This window comes from Rhinolophus sinicus, linkage group LG14 (genome assembly GCF_036562045.2).
Source record: "Rhinolophus sinicus isolate RSC01 linkage group LG14, ASM3656204v1, whole genome shotgun sequence".
Classification (NCBI taxonomy): domain Eukaryota; kingdom Metazoa; phylum Chordata; class Mammalia; order Chiroptera; family Rhinolophidae; genus Rhinolophus; species Rhinolophus sinicus.
In genome coordinates, this window is record NC_133763.1 from 36,359,088 (window position 1) to 36,377,082 (window position 17,995).

General features: G+C 36.6%; 1 protein-coding gene across 3 annotated transcripts; it reads left to right on the plus strand.

The window, feature by feature from the left end:
* The first annotated feature begins 214 nt into the window (after positions 1-214).
* VCAM1 (vascular cell adhesion molecule 1) lies at positions 215-16,572 on the plus strand. 3 transcript variants are annotated; one of them, XM_019747058.2, is made up of 9 exons: positions 215-402; positions 947-1,222; positions 3,379-3,714; positions 5,225-5,491; positions 7,952-8,227; positions 10,138-10,458; positions 12,694-12,960; positions 13,899-14,165; positions 15,649-16,572. In XM_019747058.2, the coding sequence occupies exons 1-9, from the start codon at positions 339-341 to the stop codon at positions 15,807-15,809; spliced, it is 2,235 nt and encodes a 744-aa protein (XP_019602617.2). In that variant the 5' UTR covers positions 215-338; the 3' UTR covers positions 15,810-16,572. The 3 variants fall into 3 exon arrangements, with proteins under 3 accessions (XP_019602617.2, XP_019602619.2, XP_019602618.2); XM_019747059.2 differs by lacking the exon at positions 13,899-14,165 and having other exon boundaries at positions 219-402; XM_019747060.2 differs by lacking the exons at positions 12,694-12,960; positions 13,899-14,165 and having other exon boundaries at positions 217-402.
* Positions 16,573-17,995: the final 1,423 nt, after the last annotated feature.

Sequence of the window (17,995 nt, forward strand, 5' to 3'; positions counted from 1 at the left end):
GGAGTGAAAATCAGGAAAAGCTTTATTTTATAGCCTTGGAAGTTTCATTTTTCTGGGGCAGACAGAGTAGTTTTAGGACTGAGAGCAACTGAAGGGGTTAATACTGGACTTGGCTGGGTGTCAGTGAAACTTTTTTTCTGGCTCTGCTCCGGGTTTCCCCTTGAAGGGATTTCCCTCCGCCTCTGCAGCAAGACCCTTTATAAAGAGCAGACTTTCTATTTCACTCCTCACTGAGCCTCACTGGCGTTAGGAACTAAAGACTCTTCCCAGGCACTTTCAAGTGGGAAAGAAAGAAGAGTTTTGGAACCGTTATTTTCTCATCACAGCAGCAACTTAAAATGCCTAGGAAGATGGTCGTGATCTTTGGAGCCTTGAATATACTTTGGATGGTGTTTGCAGCTTGTAAGTTCTTCTTGGTCTGTTCCAAATGCTTACATTCCATTTTAGCCCCAATTTTGGCGTCAGTCAATTTTGCTATAGTAGTGAAGAGAGGTACCAGGATTTTTAAACAGTGGAAATTTAATTTAATTTAACTTTTAATGAGTTTTTTAGTATTGCTGTATATCATTATGTTATAGTTGGAGCTGCAAATTGCTATTTTTTTGGATACTTTTTTTTCCAATGTCAAATGAATAATTGCATTCTATCTCTAGTAAGGTCTATCTCTGTAGTTTCCTGTCCTTGAAAATGAGATCAAGCTTAGCAAATAATAAAACAAGTTTGATAAATGGGCCTCAAAGTCAGAAGTGAGAGTTCTCTAACTGTAGATAATTTCATTACCTTGTTTGGCAGTGACTCTAATACTTTTTGGCTGCCTTACAGTGGGTTCGAAGCCGTTTAGTAAAGAGATCAGCCAGATCATGTTTTGGACATTCAGCTAGAACAGAGAAGAGTAGAATATTAAATGAACCAGTGTAAGTTTGCTTTTCTCTTTTTGCCTTTACAGCTCAAGCTTTTAAAATTGAGGTCTCCCCTAAATCCAAAATTGTTGCTCAGATCGGTGCCTCCATTTCACTGACTTGCAGCACAACGGGCTGTGAGTCCCCATCTTTCTCCTGGAGAACCCAGATAGACAGTCCGCTGAATGGGAAGGTGAGAAATGAGGGCACCATGTCCACGCTGATCATGGATCCTGTTAGTTTCGGGAATGAGCACACTTACCTGTGCACAGCAACTTGCGGAGGTAACAAAACAGAAAAAACAATAAAGGTGCACATCTACTGTGAGTACTTTAAAGAATCTTTGATTTTTCTTTCATTTATTTTAAAATAAGTTTTTTTAATTGATATTTTTAAAGAAAAAATGTCTAGATTCTTGGCTAGAGTACGTACTGCACTAAGAAAGTTAGAGACAGCTGAGTCTAGCAATGGATCAGGAAGCCAAATGTTGGCTTTTATTTCCAATTCTGCACAGACATGATGACCATGGGTAAGACTCAACTGCTCTGGGCTTTGATTTTCTTAGCCATAAAATGAAGATCTCTATTTTATTTTATTTTTCAAAAAATTCTATTTGATTATGTCCTTACATGTTTACTTAGGCATGCATCTAAATTATTTATGAATTCTATCCTTCAGGGATTTTCCATTTATTTATTCTTATGCAATTTGGTGCTTAGACTCAATTTAAGCAGGAGATGTGAAATTTAGTAATTGGCTTCTGTATGAAAGTTTTCCACTTAAATATAAGAAAAATATCTCCATACATTTCACTCATTTGATTTTGGAATAAAGAGTTATTTTTTGTTCTTGTTTTTTGATATCATTAACCTTTAATGTTCAACTGCTCAACCTCAAGGGTATTTGTATAATGAATTCGATTTGCCTTGTGACTGTGAATGAATACCCCTAGTCTATCATTATACCAAAATACATCCCAATCTATTCTCAATCCCGCAAATAAAGTTAGCAAGAGGAGTAAAAGACTAACCTGAGATAAATCACTTGCCTTTGCTTACTGAGGACTGCTCTATAAAGAAAGAAAGAAAAAAAAAGGAAAGAAAGAGAGAGAGAGAGAGAGAAAGACCAAATAGCTGCAAAGCTTTACGATCATCTCATGAAGACCTCCTCTGAATATCTTATAATTACGTTGTTTCCCTTCTGCTATAGTGGAGCTCAACTTTGTCCGGTAACTCAAATTGATTCCGCAACAAACCCCATGTGTTCCTAATGTTTCCCAAGAAACTGTGCCTGGCTGGCTGCTTTCAATTATGCTGGTTGTACATGCACAGTGTATGTCTGTGCAGCCTCCTGAGCTCCTTGAAAGGCCCCCTTATGTAAATACAGGGGAAAGTAGCAAGTTCTTATGTTACCTGACAGCAAACTGTGTGGATTCCAGGCACATTTCTTACAGAATATGAGGGACAGAAATGATTGGTAGAAAAATTAAAAAGACTTTTTTTTTTTTCACATAACAAAACATTTCCAGTTCCTTTGCCTTCTCTCACAAGAACTAAATAGCTGAAGATTTTAAAAAGAGAAATGAAGACCCTCTGGCTTTAATTATCTTGCCTGAAGTTTTTCTTTACATATGTCTGTCTCTCATTATGTTTAATAGCCCTGTCTTCATTCTACATTTGATTGTAATATTCTTTAGAGTTGGGACATTTGTATTCTTCTTACTATACAGTCTTGAATCCAGTCTATGTGTCACTATCATGAAGGTTTGTAATGAAAAGGTAGCCCTTTTCACAAGGAGGTAATGGTGTATTGAAATAGTGTATTCCCATGGCATTGAAAGGCTCTACTGTAGTACTGGTTAGGCACTGAGTTAGGCATTTCAGGAGGCAAATCCGCCTTCCAGAATTTAAAGATTGCACAGGTGTGCATTTCTGGTGAATCAATTCCTGTCAGAGGAACCATTTTCAGAAACCAATTATTTAACATTGTTCTTTTCATTTCTTAGCATACCTTGCCCAGTAGCTATTCCTTACAACGATGTTTTGAGCCTCCACTTCCTTATCTGTAAAAGGGAAATATATCTGACTGAAATAAAAGAATGTGATATAACATAAATCTGCAGTAGAAATACAGAATAATAGAAATCCTGAATTTAACTCCCAGACTTACAATTTATTAGCTGTGTAACTTTGGGCAAGTGGTGGACACATATAGGTATTTAATGAGCTTCAGTTTTTCTCCCTTCTTTTACTCCAATAACATGCATCCCTTAGTACATGCAGGATCACAACTGAAGAACTCACTGAAAGGTGATTGATTCTGATTCATGTACCTACCCAAACCATAAAAGGCTATTTAAACAATGAATCAAGATTGCTTTAAGAAAAACATTAGATTTGATTTACGTTGTGTTAAAGCAGTGAGGGACCTTACACAACATGAGTGAAAAGCCCACTCATTGTTTGTTTGACCTTTGCAGCTTTTCCTAAGGACCCAGAGATTCATTTGAGTGGCCCTCTGGAGGTTGGAAAGCCAATCACAGTCAAGTGTTTGGTCCCTGATGTTTACCCATTTGACAGGCTGGAGATAGAGATGAAGAAGGGCAACCATCACTTGGAAACGAAGGAATTTGTGGAGCCTACGGAGACAAAGTCTCTGGAAACCAAGAGTTTGGAAGTAACCTTCACTCCTACCAATGAGGATACTGGAAAAGTGCTTGCATGCCAAGCTAAATTACATATTTATGAAAATGATGGTGAGCCCCCAGAAAAGGAGCCCCCGAAAAGGGAGACCACAAAAAAGCTGCAAGTCTACAGTAAGTGCTTGGGTGATGTGGTCTAGTCTTTAAAGGAATTTTGTTTTGTATGTATACAGCGATACACTTAACAGCTACAGTTAAGAAGAAACTTGTTTTATTCCACTTTTATTCATTGAGAACATAATATTTGTCTACAGCATAATTCAATGAAAAGAGCACTGGATTTGAGTTAAGAATGCTTGAGCTTAAGTTCTGACTCCATCACCATATAAATTTAGGTCACTTAATTTCTTTATTTCCCAGTCTATGAAAGGGAAATAATAATACTACCTGATTGCATAGTAGGAAATAGGCTCAAGTGATACAACTTTTAATTATGTTTGTAAACTTTTATAATATGCTTTGAAATATCAAGGTGTAGAGATTTTACAAATTGAGCACTTATTTTGTGTGTGTGCATGTGTTCACACATACACACGTGCATTGGGTGCGAGAGTGGAGATGAGATTTGATGACCTTCACACTCCCTGAGACTGCCAGGGGATGTGAGACAGTCTTATTGTGTAGGAGTGGATTCACTGTGCTCTGTTCTAGAATAAAATGCTGTGTTCGACTCTGAACACCACATTGAAAAGGAATATTGCCAACTACAGCATGTTTAGCTGAAAGAGAATGAGATGGAAAGAATTTTATCAATATTTTGAAAAGAATAGTCAAGAGAAGGGGTAGGTTTCCTAGAGAATACAAAGCTTGGAAAAGAGAGCTATAATTAAATATTTAGAAAAACAGTCATGTGGAAAGGGATTTAACTTATTCTGTAGCAGCAGAGTACTGAACTATGACCAATTTGTAAAAGTTACTGTGTTTCCCTGAAAATAAGACCTAGCTGGACAATCAGCTCTAATGCGTCTTTTGGAGCAAAAATTAATATACAACCCTGTCATATTTTACCATAAGACCAGGTCTTTAATATGATATGATATGATATGATATGATATGATATGATATGATATGATATGCTATGATATGCTATGATATGATATATAATATCAGGTCTTATATTAATTTTTTGCTCCAAAAGATGCATTAGAGCTGATTGTCCAGCTAGGTCTTATTTTCTGGGAAACATGGTAGTTACCAAGAGGTAGATTTCAGCTCAGTCTGGGGAAAATGTTCCAATAATTAGAGCTGTCCAAAATCAAATGGACTGTTTTGTAAGGCAGTGTCACACCATAAGTGTCAAAGTCGACTTAAATGAATACTTGGCAAGGATACTGAGATGAGACTCCTGTCTTATCTGGAAAATTGAACCACATTAAGAGTCTTTCTTAATTTCTGAGTATCTATGGCCATCTGAAAACACCAATCATCAACAAAATAACTCAATTAAATTAGTCAGACACTGGATTGACTAATTTTTATGTCTCCGTGATTCTTTGTACTAATTTGACAGAGTAAGTTTGTCAAATTTGTGGAAGCACATAAATACAGTCTGAGAGAAACACATTATGATTATTGAATTAAGATGATGCTTAGCAATTACTAATATTGTGCCCTGCGTTTTCAGTCTCACCCAAGAACACAGTTATCTCTGTGAATCCCTCCACGAGGCTGCTAGAAAGTGGCTCCGTGACAATGACATGTACCAGTGAAGGTCTACCAGCTCCACAGATTTTCTGGAACAAGAAATTAGACAATGGGAGCCTACAACTCCTTTCAAAGAATGCAAATCTCACTTTGATTGCTATGAGGATGGAAGATTCTGGAATTTATGTTTGTGAAGCAGTTAACCTGGTTGGGAAAAATGGGAAAGAAGTGGAATTAATTGTTGAAGGTAAGTAGAATGTGAAAAGGAATGATAAAGATGGTGTCATTGGGATTTTAGCAATAGTGAAACAGCGTCAATGCCAAAATTTCTTAAGTTTTATTGATGACCCATCTGACTGTCATGTACTTCAGCACAATTATATATTCATCTTACTCATACTTTTAATATTTGAGTGTCTGCCACATAATAGGTGCTCAGTAAATATAGGATGAATAAACTGTAACCATGGGCAACACAAATTTTTAAAATATGGAAACAGGACATTTAAACTTGTATGGTTAAACAAATAAAATTCTAACTCAACTTCCGTAGATGAACTCTGTTGGATGTTGGATTAGCATTCTCAAGAGATCAGGAAAGATATTACACTACTAAAAGCATGTAAAGCTAATCATCCATCCTGGATAACTCCACCCCATGAAAAGCTGTATCCCATTTCAGAGAGAGGGAAATGAGTTAAGGGAAATGCATTCTTGTTTTGCATTTTGCATCACAGGATACTAAGATCCTTATGTACTGAAGAGAGAATTGCACTTTCAAAGGACCTTTCAGTTACCTAATAGTTATTCTGCAAAAGCCACAAATTCACTTCATAACATGCTCAGCCACTGTAAAAAAAAAAAAAGGTGGGGGGAGTTCTGAGAATTGTTCACATGCAGGAAGTGGCTGTGTTTTTAAAGTTCCCTGTTCACACTAACGTATAAGGAATTCAGAAACTCTGAGAATTGTTCTGAATGATCTGTCTCTTTCAAAATCTAATAGCATATCGGTTTATTGCGGTAATTTGAGGAAAGCCTTCTTTGGAAGATACTACAATGTCACAATTGGATAAACCAAACTGAAAAAAATTGTTCTGGCTCAGATAAGAACCCTGCACAATGTGGTATATTTGGGTTATTCATATGTTGAGATTTCTTTCTTCCATCCCCAGCCTGCTATTTGCGAGGACGATTTTCATGATTTTCTGTGGAGTCTCATCTGTCACTTTCAGAGTTGCCCACCACTGCGGGTTTCTTCAGGGGAACAGAGAGTGGAGATTTGGGATTCCCTTTCTCCCTAGATGGCAGTCATCTCAAAGCAGCCTGTGTGCCCAGCAGGGATAATAGCACTGGCAGCCAAACAGCTTTCCTGCATGTTTGAGACTTAAGAGTTTGCCCTTCCATCTGCTGTCAGCCCTTGAATTAATTGTAAAGTATTTTTATATTTCATCAAACAAATTTTAGAGGTGGCTTATGTATCACTTTAATGCTTAGACTTTGACTTTGCTTTCAGTGTGATTGTGTGTGACTTTCAATGGTATAATTTTACATTGTTGGTGCAGAAGCTCTAGCACTGGTCCATTATGGGTATTGTACCTAATTAGAAGACATATTTTGGCTTTGTAGATTTTTTTGGTACCTCTCTTAGATTTTTTATCTCCACGTGAGGATGACTTGATTTAGTTGCTCAAACAACTGAAAAGCTGGGATCTTGAATCAAACCCACTTGGCTTCAAGTCTTCATTTTGCCACTTGTAATCTAGATAGTTATTTAGCATTTCTAAGCCTAAATTTCCTTAAGAAGGAGAAAGAAGAGGAAGAGAGGAATTAATAGTATCAGTTCATGAAGTTGGGGTGAGGATTAAATGTGATAATACAGAGGGTGCCAAAAAAATGTATACACATTTTAAGAAAAGAAAAAGCTGTAATAAAATTGTAATACTCAATATATACCGATATCAAAAGATGAATACAAGTCACATTTGACTTCTGCAATTACAAGAGGTGCTCAAAGTGGTTACCATCAGCATCTAGACACTTCCTATTATGGCAAACTACTGCTTGAGCAACGCTGACCAAAGTGTCCACTTGTATACATTTTTTGACACCCCCAGTATATGTAAAGTGGTTTCCACAATATTTGACACAGTGGAACCTCTTAAATTATTTGAGCTGTTGTCCACTATTACAGAGATTTGATAAACTATACTTGAGAAGAGACTGAATTATTGTTATAAAAGGATGCCACTGGGGCAGCCGGTTAGCTTAGTTGGCTAGAGCGCTGTGCTCTTAACAACAACGTTGCCGGTTCGATACCCACATGGGCCACTGTGAGCTGCGCCCTCCACAACTGGATTGAAACAACTAATTGACTTGGAACTGATGGGTCCTGGAAAAACACACTTAAAATAAATAAGTTTAAATAACAAAAGAAAACGATGCCACCCTCTGTCTTGATACATTTTTATCAACATTCATTCTATTAAATGAACAAATCAACAGACTTCTTGAAAGATGTGGTCTCATTCCTGATGGTCCCCAGGTGGAAAGGAATAATTTTTTCTTGGCATAGATGTTAGCTTAAAGGAAATCAGGGGAAAAAAAAGAGACCCCCCCCCAAAAAAAAAAAAAAAGACCATATTTTGGAATGGGGTGAAAGAAGAAAATAATCTTACCTTTGTTTTGTCTTTTTCTTTTTTCCCCCCAGAAAAACTGTTTACTGTTGAGATCTCCCCTGGACCCCAGATTGATGCTCAGATTGGTGACTCAGTTGTGTTGACATGTGGTGTCACTGGCTGTGAGTCTCCATCTTTCTCTTGGAGAACCCAGACAGACAGTACTCTGAATGGAAAGGTGAGGAGCAACGGGACCACATCCACACTGACCTTGAGCCCTGTGAGTTTTGAGAATGAACATTTGTACCTGTGCACCGTGACCTGTGGACATAAGAAAAAGGAAAAGGGAATTAAGGTGGACCTCTACTGTAAGTACTTTCAGAATTGTTCACTTTTCTTCAATTCCATTGGAAAAAACATAATACGAATCTGTGATATACGATGAGATCCCTGGGTTTAGAAAGGGAATTTAGCATTGTGAATGGTTTTCCTAAATCTCTGAACCAGAATTTTTAATGCAACTTACTTGGCCTACATCTTAAGTATACACTACTTATGGACACAGCATCCACTGTCCTTAGCTTGCGTCTTGTCAGTACTATCATGATGCACTTGAACACACTACATGCTCACTTTTCCTTCCCATCCCTGCTCTGTGTATATGGGGTGTTCAGAGGTGGCAGTGAGCAAGGAGAGGGGATCCATGTCCATTTGGATAACTGGGTGGGGATGACTGCTGATCAGCTATTTGAAATGGGGGTGTGCCCTAAGCCTACTGTTTTGAAGGCATACTTGGAAAGCTGATTGACAGGATGAGAAAAATGAGGCGACGGGGAGCAGGAGAAAGCCAAAAATGAAGATAGGGAGTTAGAGTGGTCTTAGGAGATGGTCAGTAGCAGCAGCTCAGGTGAAAGCAGAACCAGGAGATAGCACTAGATCTCAATATTGATTTAACTACATACGAGTATATACACTACACTTTTTCTTGCTATTCTTGTCACCTTAATAAGAATCCTTTACAACCTTAAATCCATGAATTTGACATTACTGGAGTTCCTCATTTTATAATGAATGAGGGACAAAATATGCAAAGTGACCACAGTTATTTCTTTGAGAGGGTTACTCTGCCTTGTCTTATTCAGCAGAATTCAAGAGAACACATTGTAGAGATTTTCTACCAGAAAACTTGTGTTACCCTTCAGGATTTGTTCGCAATGAGTTAGAATATACCTGTAAAGGAATCTGAATCTCTCAAAAGAAGGGTAAATTTTATCATGTTATCATATTACCCAGAGTCCAGGATCTGCTGATGTAGGCACATTTTCAACAGAAAAAGCAAACTAGCAGTGAAGTCTTACTGCAGTATAGAAATATTTCAGAATGTGTCTCTTTAACATTTTACTTAAGGAAAAAAGAATTAGCATTGCTCTTGCTCTTGATAACCATTTTATTCTCATTTTATTGATCTGTAGAAGATGTATTATAAATATTATTTAGAATCCAAATATCTTACAGGTTTTTCTTAACTACAAGTGATGTATGAAAAATGTTTAATTTAAAACTTTCCATCTAAACTTGGCCATTGGAAATTAAAATATCTAAATGGAGAAGTGTCCTGTGGGTCTTATTTGATACCGAGAGGATGCACAGCTCTGTGATACCAAGTGTGGGCTCTGAACTCAGAGAAATATGGGTTCTGATCTCAACTCAGTGATCTGATCTCAACTTATAGATACAATGCCTAATGAAAGTCTCTTAGCTTCTATAAGTTTTATAAATTTTCTTAGCTATAGAGCAAGTTCTCTAAGTTTTTCTTAGTTGTAAAATAAGTTAAATAATACCCATTTATCAGGCTGTTTTGAAGACTGAGATAATGAAATACAACATACTAATATATATGCAGTACATCATGGCAAATATTTAAAACATTTAAAATATATAGTTAGTAAATAAGATGGTGGAAGCTCATGTGTCCTTTGAAAAGATCAGTCCACAGCTGTCAGCATCATCACTAAGAAGAGAAAAATAAGTATATTTATTACTTATTATTTCATGTACTAAGTAATTTTGGTTTCCAGCATTATTTATATTTAATATCAAAAATATTATACTTTTTTCAATACATATTTATACTTAATGTCATTATTTCTATATTGGTGATCATCCTATCCCAGGTGAGTTAATACTGTCATTTTGAGACCTTTGCATTTAATAGAGATTACTTTTGTTTTTCTATTGAGAGTCACATATAAACATTATTTTTCTTTGATATTTGCAGCATTCTCTAGAGATCCAGAAATTGAGATGAGTAATCTACTAGTGGATGGAAACCTGGTCAATATAAGCTGCAAGGTTCCTAATGTGTATCCTTCAGATCAGCTGGAGATTGAATTACTTAAGGGGGAGAGTATTATGAAGAATAAAACCTTTTTGGTGGACGGGCATAAGAAATCCCTAGAGACCAAAAGTTTGGAAATGACCTTCATCCCCACCACTGAAGATACTGGAAAAGTTCTTGTTTGTCGAGCTAAGTTACATATTGATGAAAGGGAATTTGAGCACAAACAGAGGCAGAGTACACAGACACTTCATGTTAATGGTAAGTGTATGTGTGATGTATCCACATTTTAGTAAGGATTTCTTTATATTTGCCAGGAAATAATTAGCTTGAAGTTAATAGTTAAAACCTCTAAAAAACTGAGAAGAAATGTCAAAATAATGATTATTATAACAAACCACTCCAACCCTTAAAACAACCATTTATTAGCCTATAATTCTATGAGTTGGCAATTTTGGAAGGGGTCACATGGGCAGTTTGTCTGCTCATATGGTAGCATATGAACTTACTCATGCATTTTCAGTCAGTTGGCAGGTCAGCAGGGGATGCGGGTCCAAGATGGCCTCACTTACGTGTCAGAGACCCTTTCTGGGATGTCTGGGCCTCCCTTTCCCCATGTGCTGTCTTACCCTCAAGGAAGGTGGCCTAGGTTTAGTCACCAGAGAACAGTGTTTCAGGAGGGTGATAATGAAATCAGCCTTTTAAGGCTTAGGCTTAGAGTGTTACTTCTTCCATGTTATATTGATCAAAGTGAGTCACAAGGCCAGCCTAGATTCAAGGGGTGGAAAAATGGACCCCGCCTATTCACAAGTGATTCAAATAATGTGTGGTCATGTTTAATGTACCATAAATGTCAATGCACACTATCATTGATCACCCATTTTTTGGTAACAAGAGTTTCTATAGAACTTATTTCCATTAGAAAATACCCATTATGTGTCCATATTCTACTTTCTATCATTCTGTATCTGCTAAAGTAAATGGGGACAGAAACCTCCTTTGGTGGTTATCAAGGTTTATAAACTATTCTAATCCACAGAATCTATAGTCCAGTTTTGTGACATAATTAAAACTCTTTGGAATTCAAGGTATATGGGTTCAAGCTAGCAGTATCCCTGCACTTTTCAGTTGCCCCCAGGAATACAACAATTTTGGTCAGCCCTTCCTCCATCTTGGAGAAAGGTAGTTCTGTGAATATGACGTGCTCTAGCAATGGCCTCCCAGTTGTAAAAATTCTGTGGAGCAGGCAGCTAAATAATGAGGATCTACAGCACTTTCTAAGAATACAATTCTTACCTTACTTTCTACAAAAATGGAAAATTCTGGTACTTACGTGTGTGAAAGGATTAACCATGCTGGAATAAGTAGAAAAGATGTTAAATTAATTATCCAAAGAGAGGAGAGTGTGATTAATGAGTTATTATTGCTGGTATTATTTTGGTTGTGTTACTGCTTTTGAACAATGTCCAATTTAAAAACAAAATTTTTGCTAAAACAAAAATATATTGAGGGTTTTGAAGAGCTCATGATGTTTCTTCTACACATGCAAAGTGCCTGGAATAATACTTTCTAATGAACCATTATTCCAAATCAACTATCCTAAAATTCTTTTAACCTCAAGTGGAATGCTAGCCCTAGGAACTGTGCCAGGAGTTCCAGTTATACTTACAAGGCAATGATTATTGTGTTGAAATAAGGATAGAAAGAGGGTTAAAACCACCATATCTGGCTGAATTGGACTCTCAGTGGTAATCTCACAAGGCGCCTGCTAGTATTTGCTTAGAAGCCTAAGAAGACACTTAAACCTTTTGTAAATTCTTAACAGAGTAGCAGCGACTGTGCCCTCTGATTCATCAGCATGATGGCCTAGAACCACTAAAGTGGATTAAGTTATCAGATCCAGACCCTCTCTCCAGGATGGAGAGCCAAACTGAGAATATAACAATTCCTAGTTGACAGGTGAAGCCATAGGGGGTTGTAGGCAAACCCATGAAGTGATCAATTTGGATTTTCTCCATACTTTCCCTTTTGGGGTTCAAGGCCCTTTTCTTCACTGGCTCTCTCATTTCCTCTCTTACTCCTTATATAATTTCCACTAAGGTATTAGTGATTTTCTTGTTACCTCATCTCAATGATAATTTGTATTTTATGGGAATAATCTTGGAAGAGCAATGAACAACCTTAAAAAAAAGCCATGAGAATGGATATCATGGTACTGTCGCTCTGCTTAAGCAAAGAATCTCAAATCAAGTCAGAAAAACAGATAAACTTAAGGGGAATCTCACTTATGAAATGGTGATAGGGTACCTCCTTCCATGGATTGTGGATTAATAGACATGTTGTATGTCAAGCACTTAGTCCAGTGCCTAGCATTTAGTTAATGGTAGTTGTGGTCGTTAAGGATTGTAAGAAAGCCACATTTGCACAGCTTAATTTCTTGATCTTGGTAGTTTATATTTCACTCAATCAGAGGTGCCTTTTAAATTCTCTTTACAGTTGCTCCAAAAGATATAAATCTTACAGCTTTTCCTTCTGAGACCGTTAAGGAAGGAGACACTGTCACTATCTTCTGTACATGTGGAAATGTTCCCCAAACTTGGATAATCCTGAAGAAAAAGGCAGAGGCAGGAGACACAGTGCTAAAGTCTACAAATGGTGCATACACCATCCACAAGGCCCAGTTAGAGGATGCGGGAGTGTACGAATGTGAATCTAAAAATGAGATTGGCTTCCAATTAACAAGTATAACACTTGATGTTAAAGGTTAGTTTTTTGTTTTTGTATTTCATTATTTTTAATAATAGGTCAGAAGTTTGGTGGACTGTAAAGAATTTCTAGGATTAGATGAATGATCTGGCAAAATAGAGCTGAGTGCCATGTTGATTGTGATTATTTCTTAATGTTTCCTAAAATAATAATGCACAGCTGCTTTACCCTATGGAGTTTAGCCAGGAAGTTGACATTAATCATTGGTGAGTGCAGAGTTCCTATTTACTTTTTTCAAAATTGACAATTCATCATTGGCCTCTGAAGTCTTGTGTATCCTAAGTGTTTAAATATATTCTCAAAATCTTTCTCTGGGGGGTTACAAGGAAACAAAAGAAATAGGATTGGCACATGGAAAAAGAAGGGTTCTATCCAGACCCTTTTCTTTCCTAAGGGAAGACAATGCTATTCTCTGAACACGGAATAACTGCATGTTTTCTGGATTGACGATTTTCAGGATAATAATCAGGAGTGGCCATCTCGATGCAAAATAACATAAAGAATCTCTAGACTGCAGAATTGCCTCCTTAAAAATCCAAGCCCCTTGCCCATTCTACCCTATTCTGATGGAGAGAGAGGGAGAGAGACAATGGTATCACGAGCGGAATTTCAGGGGCCCCCTAAGCCCTCTTGTGAATGCACAGCAAGACCTGTTGGTCTTACTGGTGTAAGCAGAATATCTCATCCTTTTCTAATCAGTCTCCCACTCCTTGTGTGCTAATGAGCTTCCACTTGGATTGGAAGCTATAGTTAGAGTGAAGCTACTGAAAATAAATGCAACCCTCTTTACAGCCTCTGGCACTTGGCATCAGAGTTAGCAACCATTGTCAACGTAAAGATAATTTGAAGCTAGGTCAGAAAACGGGTAAAATTTTACTCGTCTGCCCCAAATTTTCAAGATTGCAAGACTTACCCTATGCTTTCTGTCTTCACAGTACCTCCTCGAAACATGACAATATCAATACAGCCTTCTAGAAATGTTAAAGAAGGGGAAAATATCATAATTACATGTAACACTTTTAGTCATCCGCCTGCAGTAATTACCCTGAAAAGAGTTGGTGTGGCCAATGATGTTACTATGTGTTCAAAGAATGGGACATTTACCTTGTATCATGTCACTCAAAATGATACAGGGGTGTATGTAATCAGTGCTTCCAATGAGGCTGGGGATGATTCTGGACGGATTGAGATCTCAGTTATCAGTACGTTGAAATTCATTCATTCACTCATTCATTCATTCCTGTTTCCTTTCATCCTTGATGTCTCCAGGCCATCTTTAGTTAAGCTTAGCCCCAGGAAATCAGACTCCTAACATTTTTGTAATTTTGTTTGTAGTTACTGATTCTCTTTAAAGACATATAAAAGTTCCTCCACTTTTTAATTCTTTTTTTTGTCACACATTGTCTTTTCTAATTTCTTTATTAAATTAGTAACATATATTTGCCACTTTTCACTTATTACTTATATGTGCATGTTAGGCACTCAGCTAGAAATTCAGGCCTCCAAATTAAATATGGTTTAAAATAACTAGAAATAAATGGAGACAAGAAACTGATACTGTTCCTGGGTATTTTGAACTACTTTTCCTTTGTATTTAGCTGAGTTTTAAAATTATTTTCATTTTGTTTTCTGTTGGCTTAAATGAATGCCAATGGTAGAACTAGTTGGGAGTCTTGTGGATTTTCAGTGTTTATACAGCTAATAGAAAATTGTATTTGAAGGTAGCTCTGTAACCGACTCAGCAGCAAATTTGTGTTTTGTTGGAAATGCTTGAGGGAAAAACTGAAAGCAAAAGATAATATTTATTAAATTGAAAATACCCAATTGACAACTAAATGACAAAATGATAGGATGTAGAAAGAAAAAAATGTATCACTATTCAAAAAATCTGTATTGGGTACCAACTGCTCCAAGCAGTGAGCTAGGTACTTGTTATTCAGCGGTGGACCAAAAAGAAAATAGGTACAAGTCCTTATGTAACTTATAGTCTGTAGGAGGAAATCAAAATTAATAGATCATTATACAAACAAATGTTTAATCATAAACTGTGGTAGAGCTATGCGGGTCAGAGAATGCCTCTTTGAGTAAGTAACATTTATGCTAAAATATGATACTCTCCAAAGAACTTCAGTTTATTAAGAGATGATACTTTAGAGATACAAAATATAGTTTTCTATATATCTCTGAAAAAGCCATTGGTAAGAATTCTTTCTCTTACTATCTTATATATAGTGTTTGACTATATGGCTATACTCCAGAAGTTACAGGATTTTCTTAGATAACTGATGAGTCATTTCAATTCGTGGTGATCAGAGTCCTAGTTCTTTAGTCGGTATTTGTATTTCTCAAAGCAAACACTGCTCTCCAATGTTTGCTCTTATAAATGAGCCCTAAAACATTGCACCCTTCCTTTCATTCTACAATTGAACCTGAATGCATTTGAATCCAAGTTTGTGGAAGTCAACAACTGTCGTCATGACCCACCATGACCATAGCAACTATGCAGTAATTATTTGGATAATTCAGAGGAATGTGCGTGTTGGGTCCTATGGGCCCTTATCACTGCTTTGCTTCATGTCTCTTTAGAGAATGCGTTGTACTACTAAAATAAAACATGTAAATATTATTATTACACAGTTTCTTTTTGTACTAGACATTAATTGCATCCATTTTGTTATTTTCCAGGAAGAGAAAATAACAAGGACTATTTTTCTCCAGAACTTCTTGTGCTCTATTGTGCATCCTCCTTAATAATACCTGCCATTGGAATGATCATTTACTTTGCTAGAAAAGCCAACATGAAGGGGTCATACAGTCTTGTAGAAGCACAGAAATCAAAGGTGTAGCTAATGTTTGAAATGTTTGACCAGAGACACTATTTATCAGTCCCAATCCTAAATACTGCTTATCATTTCACGAAGAAAACAACAAACTGAGAATCCAGACTTTCCTGAATATAGTGAACTCCTGGAAAGAAATGCCTGCCTACAACACTTCTTGCTGTGAGCAAGAAGCCAAATGAAAACTTTCTGCCTAAAAAATAGGCACAACAATGGAGATATGATGATTGGAGTAGTTCCTTGATGTGTATATGCAATAACATGATCTGTATATATGTAAAATGAAGTTTGCCATAGCAAGATTGCTTGGAATAGCAACACTCTATAGTCAGATCTCTAAAATAACTAAACAGTATTGCCTGGACTGATTGTTATAACTTAATGCATCTTAAAAAATATTTAACATTAATATCAACTGGCAGCTGACCTATGTCATCTTTTTATATTTAATTTCCTTTAACAAAATTTTATCCCTATAAAGTTCACTGACAACAACTTCATGTTTGTAAAGATGCCAGAGTGTTATATTTTTATAGGCAAATGATAAACCAAGAGACCACTGGGTTGACTTTCAGGTACTAAATACTTCAATCTGTGGTATAATGGTTGACTGGAATTTTCTGGATGGTACTGACATGGTACGGAGAAGTTTTATGATGTTGTTTGACTCTTGTGTAACTTTCCTAGTGTGATCTAAAAATGCTACTTCTTTTGATCTTCTTTTGTAAATATTTAGTCTTTTTGTATAGTAAAGTGACAATTTCTGAAATTGTAAGAGTTGCGTGTTTATTTATTATAAACTTCCTCCTTTAATCACATAGCTCTTTTTGAAATCCCAAGTTCCAAAGATGAAGAGTTTAACGCCATAGAAATAATAAGTAGCCCTTAAAGTGTGGGCTTCAGGTGACTACTTTTATCAGAATCACCATGGGAACTGGATAAAAACCCAGATTTCTTGGTGCCATCTTAACCTAATTAATTGAAATGTCTGCTTTTGTGTCCTTGGAATCTGCAATTTCAACAATGAAAAATATAGTATACACAAAGGGGTGAATACAGATAAACATTCACATGTTCAAGGGCAACATGTACATACCACTAAGACCAAGAGCTAATGCCTCTCACTGAGCAGTAACCAATATCTTGAATTATATATTAATGATTCCTTTGGTTTCTTGGGAGATTTTATACCTAATAGGTAGCCCTAAGTAGAACATTATTTAGTTTTGCCATGTGTTGAGTTTTATATAGACATAATCAAATGATATATTTGCCTGTGCTTTCATTCTTTTACTCAAAATTATGGTTTTGCATAATTCATCCATGTTGTTGTGTATCACTATAGGTCATTCATTTTTATTTCTCTATAGTATTTATCACTTTATATTATACTCATAGTATAGTATTATCAGATTTTGCCACAATTTATTTATCCATTCTACTGTTGATGGATGATTGGGCTTTTTCAGTTTTCTTCTGTTATGAACAAAGCTTTTATAAACACTATTTTATATGGTCCTGACTAACACTGAGTGAAAGAAACCATCACAAAAAAGTACACACTACATGATTTCATTTATATGAACATTTAGTTCATTTCATTTTTGAACATTTAGTTCAAAAGCATGCAAGACTAATGCATGGTGTTAAAGTCAGGATATTAGTTACTCCTTGGGTATCTGGAAAGAAGCACAATAGGACTTAAGGGGTTCTGTTTTTCTTCTATTCCTTGATGGGGTGGTGATAATTTTAATAAAATTTACATTAAAAAAGCAAAGATTTTTGAAAATCAAAGGCCTGACGTTAAGAAAGGAATAGGGTTTCTGCATTGGGAAGAGAACAAGAAAGAAACAGATAATCTTGCCTATCCCACTCCCCACATTTCATCTGTCCTGGGGTAATAGGAAGAAGAGTGACGTGATAAAACCTTATAGGAAGCATTGTGTAACCTGTGCTTGAGGAGGCCTGTTGTGAAAGACAGAATTCAGCATGGAGAGACTGGTAAAGACTGGGAAGCCCATGGAAGCTGAGCCAAGGTCTACAGAGAGACCACTGTTGCTATTCACTAGCGCCCATCACATCACCTTTGCAGAAAAGTCAAGTCAGCTGTTCTCATCACTGCCTCGAGAAGGCCTTCTAATAAGCAGCTGCCTATAAACCTTGTTCATTTTCCAGAAAAATGCCTGTTCATG